General features: G+C 44.9%; 1 protein-coding gene across 4 annotated transcripts in view; it reads left to right on the plus strand.

Moving 5' to 3' along the window:
* The window catches only part of kcnab1a (potassium voltage-gated channel subfamily A regulatory beta subunit 1a), a 121323-nt gene extending 114347 nt beyond the window's left edge, over window positions 1-6976 (plus strand). For all 4 annotated transcript variants that reach the window (XM_071898695.2, XM_071898615.1, XM_071898751.1 and 1 more), the window contains 5 exons: window positions 3410-3530; window positions 3675-3769; window positions 5731-5851; window positions 6505-6593; window positions 6887-6976. In XM_071898695.2, the coding sequence (XP_071754796.1) occupies window positions 3410-3530; window positions 3675-3769; window positions 5731-5851; window positions 6505-6593; window positions 6887-6976 (516 nt within the window). The remainder of the gene's footprint in view (window positions 1-3409; window positions 3531-3674; window positions 3770-5730; window positions 5852-6504; window positions 6594-6886) is intronic.
* Window positions 6977-7295: the final 319 nt, after the last annotated feature.

Below are 7295 nucleotides of genomic sequence, written 5' to 3' on the forward strand. Positions count from 1 at the left end.
GTACAATACTATTTTCTATTGCATTCCCATTCTAACTATTAGGCTATAATTCACGTAGAAAGTGCACACAATGTGCTTATGAAGCCTTATAATGGCTTATGAATATTTAAAATATTGTTTTACCTTGGAATCAAGGACTCCCATGGAGATCCTTTCAAATGGTTTGTCTATTCTTAGTTTAGTACAATAGATCTGCTTTGCATCATGCCTAACAATGCCTCTTAGCTGTTATAAAATGACTGTAAAGCATGGCTTTTGTGGGTTATTGCTTTTATAAAACGGCACTAACACACCACTGTAATAAAAAAGGATGCAAATGTTCAAATGGAATCTTTCATTTTCTATTCAGTAATAACCATAATTTGTCCATCTAGTTCTTGTACACTAGCTAAACAAAGTGGTTGCTAAGCGACACGTTAGTAACAGTGGTGATTTTAAATTAAATGGTTGCGTTAAAATACCCATTATTGGGTATTTCACAACAGCTTCGAATGTGACTCAGCCAATCAGAAGTGAGGACCAAAACAAAGTCTATTTGTAATACAGCTTCTGGAAGTATGTGGAGTAGGTTTGATACTCTTGACAGATTAAATTTCATACCCCCACTGACTAGCGTAACAGAAGGCTGCTGCTTTTGAACGTCCTTAGAGGAGTATTAGATCAATAGAATAAACTATAAAAAAAAACTTAAACCTTTAACATCTAACTATAAAGCGAAGAATCTCTGTCTGTGAGTGAGTGAGTGAGTGAGTGAGTGAGTGTGTGTGTGTGTGTGTGTGTGTGTGTGTGTGTTTGTCCTTCGCATATCTCGAGAACCATTCGTCCGATCGACTTCACACTTGGCGGGTGTATTGCTGGGGACCCAAGGATGTGCAGTGTTGGATTTGGTGCAATTTGGACACGCGACACGTTCAATATTACTAAACTTTGAATAAACAAGCGCTCTGTGCAGCAGCGGGGCTCAAGCAGTACGGGCACACGCGGTTCTCAAGAAAGCTGCACTACGGGCACGAGCGGTTCTTGAGAAAGCTGCACTACAGGCACGAGCGGTTCTCGAGAAAGCTGCACTACGGGCACGAGAGGTTCTCAAGAAAGCTGCACTACGGGCACGAGTGGTACGGGCACGAGCGGTTCTCGAGAAAGCTGCACTACAGGCACGAGCGGTTCTCGAGAAAGCTGCACTACGGGCACGAGCGGTTCTCGAGAAAGCTACACTACGGGCACGAGCGGTTCTCGAGAAAGCTGCACTACGGGCACGAGCGGTTCTCGAGAAAGCTACACTACGGGCACGAGCGGTTCTCGAGAAAGCTGCACTACGGGCACGAGCGGTTCTCGAGAAAGCTGCAAGCAGCAATCGGCCCGTTTTTTTTTAACACCTCATTATCTTGCATCACCTTAAACACCTTGCTCACACCTAAAAGCATGTTGTTTGCGACAGAGAAAAGAGGAAGCGGGAGCAGAAAAATGGGAAGAAAGGGGAAAGTGGGAACAGGAGAGAAAATGACTGGGTGTGGAATGGGATAAGGCTCTTAGAAAAACAGCTTTTTCTAAGAAGAGGTTCCCACAGAGGCACAGTGGTATCCTCCGGCTCTGTTTCCTCTTACTGTCAGTAGCAATCTACCTCCTCTCCTCTCTGTTCAGCTCTCTTTCTCCAATAATGAATAGATAGAGTGATAGAAGGGAAGGTAAGACGAGGGCAGGGGTGGGCTGGCCATCTGGAGTAGCAGGAGTTTTCCCAGTGGGCTGGTTGACCTGAGTGTGTGTTCATCACGTCTCACGAGTCCATCTTTCTCCCCCTGCCAACTTTACTTTGTAGCTGACAATGGCAGACTGATTGTGTTGCGCATAAATTTGCGACCGAGTCGACCTAACAAATGAACATTATGCTGCCTTCGGGTGCCTGTCGGAAATATCAGAATTACGAGTTCAGCGCGCATGAACGATATAAACGAGGGGGGAGATATGACAGGAAGAGTCAGGATTTTTTATGATCCCCAAGTTGCCAAGATGTGACGATATATTTTGAATTGGATATTTTGAATAAAATCCCAACTAAAGATTCTAAAAAAGTAGGCTACAATAATAGTTTGTTCTCGAGAAGCGGGGCAGTGGGTGGAGTATCTGTGGGTCAGTTGTGGTGGGACAGTTCGGGTCAAATTTCCAGGGCCATTTCTTTATCCCAGTTTGCCACTGGAAGAGGATATGATGCTACAGCAGAGAATTATGAAACAAAATATACCAAAAGTGAGATGCAAGGACCTAACAACCATCCATTCTCTATTTCACTCTCTCTCTCCCTCATTCTCTCTCGCCCTTCTCCCTCTCCCCTATCTTACCCCTCCATTCCTCGTTCCCTCTCTCACTCCCTCTCTCACACTTGAGCTCACCCTCATTCCTATTATTCTCTCTCTCCCTCTATCTCCCTCTCTGTCCCTTTCTCTCTTTCTCTCTCTCCTATCCTCTAACCATAGTGCGATGTGTTTGACATTGTCTCTCTGTGATTATGGTGAAAGGGAGCAGATATCTTTGTAGAACACAAGCGCAGATGAAAGCCATGTAATTTAGATAGCATCAATAATGGAGGGGGTATAAACACGGCCTCTCAGTGTATGTGACAGGGCAGCAGTATATACACACACACACACACACACACAGGCTCTGGGCACACAACACGGGTGCAGAGTGGAAGGGCATCTTGTAATTTGTAAGTTGAGTGATGGCAGCAACATTATCCGTGCGTTACGCCAAATAGCTTCCCCCTCCTACCATTCTCTCACCCTGACATGTGTTACATAGCGGGAGACCTACAAGATAACAGAGCCGGTATGCTGATGTTTAAAGAGGCAGCAAGAGCAGCACATTTGTGTGCGTGCGCGCGCGCGTGTGTGTGTGTGTTCCCTATGGCATGTCTCTTTGATGAAGGACATGTGGAAATCCCGATAAGCAGGTATATGAGGAAATTTGAATGTGATGGCTTGGAGAGTTGTGATGTTGAATATTGATTTGGTGACTTACTGTAAGCCGTGCATTGGAGTGTCATCCTCCCACAAGTTGGTTATCATCCTCTCTCTCCCATCTCTCCTCTTTGTTTATCGCCCCTTCCTGCTATCTTTAAATATCTTTGTCACCCTTCAACCCTTACTTTTGCCTAGTTTTGTCCCTCTCCTGTCTTTCGTTTTCTTCCTTTCTTTCTTTCTTTCTTCCTTCCTCTCTCTGTTTAACTCCATCTCATAGTCTCACGAAGAAGAAAACAATTACATGTATGAATACAATACTGGATATACAGTATACAGTACAGAGAGATAGAAGGGAAGAAGAGGGTACGATGCTATTTATCAAACAAAAACATAAGATGCAAGGACTTAACCATTCACTCTCTCTCTCTCTCTCTCTCCCTCTCCATCTCTAGGAGGCATATTCGGTGGCCAGACAGTTCAACCTGATCCCTCCAGTGTGTGAGCAGGCAGAGTACCATCTCTTTCAGAGGGAGAAAGTCGAAGTACAACTGCCTGAGCTTTACCATAAGATAGGCAAGAGTTCTTAAGTAATTATTGTCATCTGCTCATACATTTTCACTTTTTCTGGCACCGTTCTCACACATTTTTTCGCACTTCCCCTCTCGCCGCATCCGTCTAAAACCTGTACACAACCTCCTATGGTCTCCATGGTGACAGGAGTTGGGGCGATGACGTGGTCACCACTAGCATGCGGAATCATCACAGGGAAATACGAAAATGGCATTCCCGAATCCTCCAGGGCCTCCATGAAGGTAAGCAAGCTAACTTTCAGAATGAGGAATACTGTAATATGTATAAGTGCCTCTTTTCTTCTTTTTTACATGTATTTTATGGCATTCCGGCTTAATCAAATAATACAGTATACAGTGGAAAGTGACAAGAATCTTCTCCAAGATCAATATACGGGGTAGTGATTGTACTTTACCAAGATACACTGAGTGTACAAAACATTATGGATGCCTAGCGCTTTCGTTGAAATAGACTGACCAGGTGAATCCAGGGACATGGTTCACTCGCTTCCTCTCCTCCTCGCATCTTCTCCTCGTTTCCCCCATGAGTTTTGACCGAGGAGTCAAGGAGGAGACGCGAGGCGAGGAGACACGAAGAAATCGTTACCAAATGGAATGCACCACAGGTGAAAGCTATGATCCCTAATTGATTTCACCTGTTAAATACACTTCAGTCAATGTACATGAAGGGGAGGAGAACTGAGTCCCACCCAGACAGCGGGTGGGGTGGGAGGAGTGGCAGTTGCCTATCATGAAACACTCAATTTGATGGCTTGCCTGAGGCTACAGCCGCAACAATAACAGTATTCATTTATGGTACTCATTTATGGGTATATTATTTGTTTACGCCAACTTGGAACTAACTTAACCTTAACCTGCCACAGCACACAGCATTGTAGGCCTACAGGGCTGATGTGGCAGCTGATCCTAGGCTACTGCCTATTGGACATAAAAAAGCTGAAAATCACAAATCTCAAAAAGCACAAAACTTACAGTATTTATATCCTGCTGCTGGGCTGTGACTGGCCTTGTCTCCAACTGGTCTGTGCAGCCCTGATGCTGAAGTGTGTTGGGATGCACTGGGCTGACTTGAGGTGCTGCTGTTAGGCAGGCAAGTTAAATATGTATTGGTTGATATCATGAGAAGCCTCCTCTTCTCCCCTTTCCCTCTCTTTCAATCCATTTCTGAAGACATGTTTTCTGCTGAATATTCCACCAGCAAGTGTTTTTCAAGTCATACACAGACAAAGCTTATGTCTAACATTAGCCTTTCAAGTTCAGCCTACAGTAGTTAACTAACCTAGCTAGAACTAGCAAACGTTAGCTAGTGTAACCCAGTTAACAGTTAGGTTAGTTAGCTAGCTAGCTACTGTTCACTGCTGTAAATCATTGAAGTGACCAGCACAAAGTGGAATTTTTTATGATAAAAGTACTTACTAAGGTTATTCACACACACCAAATGGGGATTTCCACACCTCCGCTTGTGTAGAGAAGTAGTCTGTCAGACAAATATTTGCGCGTTTGTTCATTACGTTACCGATGTGGGAGATTTATGCTGCATTCAGTGAAACTCGGAAAATTGGAACACTTACGGAGATTTATACAGTGTGGTGCATCCTCTCTGAAATTTCAACTTTCAACTGATAACGTGACATAGGACCCCCCAAGTTTAGATTTCTTTTTCTTATGAAAGATCATGAGAGGAAATCAAACAATCAAAAAATTAGGTTTCAAGCTCATACATCCCAACCTGCTGGGACACCAGGACGCTCCTGTCCCATTAGCCTGGAAGGTAGAAGAGAGACCGTCTACACACATAGATCAATGTTCACTTATTTAAAAAAAAAAGAATAAATGAAGTTATGCCTGTAGCTCTTTAGCTAAATTGCGGTGTGTGCAGTCGATCTTCTTACATTATACAACAAACCCGGAGGGCCTACGGTTCATCAATACTTACAGCCTACACCTCTAGAGGTCCATCCTTGACTTTCTCCCCATCAGTTACTTCACTTATCCTCCCTTTCCCTTTCTCCTCTCTTTGCCCCTAACATACTTTATTTACTCTATCCTATTTTATCTACTTCCTGTTTTCGTTTTCATTTTTTCCCATTGCTCTCTCTCTCTCTCTCTCTCTCTCTCTCTCTCTCTCTCTTTCGCTTCCTCACTCTCCCACCCCCTCTTTATCTCTCTCTCTCTCCCACCAGTCGTACCAGTGGTTGAAGGAGAAGATAGTGAGCGAGGACGGGAGGAAGCAACAGGCCAAGCTGAAAGAGCTCACCCACATAGCTGAGAAGCTGGGCTGCACCCTGCCTCAACTGGCTGTGGGTAAGACTTCCATTCCCACGACAATTACCATGGAAGTGCCCTTGAGCAAGGCACTGAACCCCCAAGTGCTCACCGATCAACAGTACAAGACAAAGGAAGCACTGATCAGCTCCCAAGTTTAAGTATGTATGTGTGTAACCCTCACTTCCCCTGCACTCACAATGAGAATTGGAATCACTTTATTCTCCAAGTACAACAAATATACAGCAGTTTGTTTTGATGGCATTGGTGCAGGAACAAAGGAACAAGGAGCAAAAGTTTAAGTTTACTTTCCCAAATGTATTGGCACACACACTGAAGGTGACAAGTAGAGGTCACTGGTTCAGTCAATGATGATAGCAGTGCACCACCAAGTGGGCACTGTGTGAATTTCAGTTGTACAGATAAATCTCTACATAGTGTTTTTTGCACTTTCCCTCAGTCGAGAAAAGTGTTTCTCACTTATGCAGCGATTGGATGTGCTCCACTCTCTGTCACATTCAATTCAGTTTGCACTTCAATTCAACTCAAATGCTCACTTAAGTTCTTAATTATATTCAATTCAGGTCTGTTCAGTTCACAACATGTACACTGTTTTATGCATGTATCCTCTCTCTCTCTCTCTCTCTCTCTCTCTCTCTCTCTCTCTCTCTCTCTCTCTCTCTCTCTTCCAGCATGGTGTCTAAGGAATGAAGGGGTGAGCTCAGTCCTCCTGGGAACCTCCAGCCCTGAACAGCTCACTGAGAACCTCGGGGCCATACAGGTGGCAACACACACACACACACACACACACACACACACACACACACACACACACACACACACACACACACTCCATTCTATTGATTTCTAGATCAAAAAGGTGCCTTCTAGTCCACTGCTATATCTGTATCTCTCTCTATATATACAGTATCTCTGTTTCTCTACTTAAGCTTGTCTATTCACACACACATTCTTATCCCTCCCTCCCTCTGCTCTTTCCTGTTCCCTCCCTCCTTTTCTCCCTTCTTCCCTTCCTTGCTCTCTTACTCAATCCTTCTCTTCCTCTCTCTCCAGGTCCTTCCCAAGATGACGTCTCATGTGGTGTCTGACATTGACCACATCCTGGCCAACAGGCCGTACAGTAAGAAGGACTACCGCTCCTAGACCAGGCTGGTGGACTAACGAGGTCAGCTGTACCTACCTACTTACCATAACACCACCGTGGGCCCACCGCTCAATGTTAACGTCCATGGTTCTCCTTGGGCCCCCACTCAGCTCCAGCTCCAGCCCAGTTCAGTTCAGCCTGGAACAGACCAGCCTTGCTAAGCCTAACCTAGCCTCTTTGAGACCTGTCCTGCTCAGACCAGCTCTACCTGGCTCAGCTCAGGTCCAGTCCGGCTCAGCCGAGAAAAGCTTCACATAGCTCAGCTTTCTGTAACGCAACCCAGTCCACTTGAGTCCATCTTAACCATGCGTTGCCTAA

Source organism: Centroberyx gerrardi, chromosome 6, assembly GCF_048128805.1.
Source record: "Centroberyx gerrardi isolate f3 chromosome 6, fCenGer3.hap1.cur.20231027, whole genome shotgun sequence".
Taxonomy (NCBI): Eukaryota; Metazoa; Chordata; class Actinopteri; order Beryciformes; family Berycidae; genus Centroberyx; species Centroberyx gerrardi.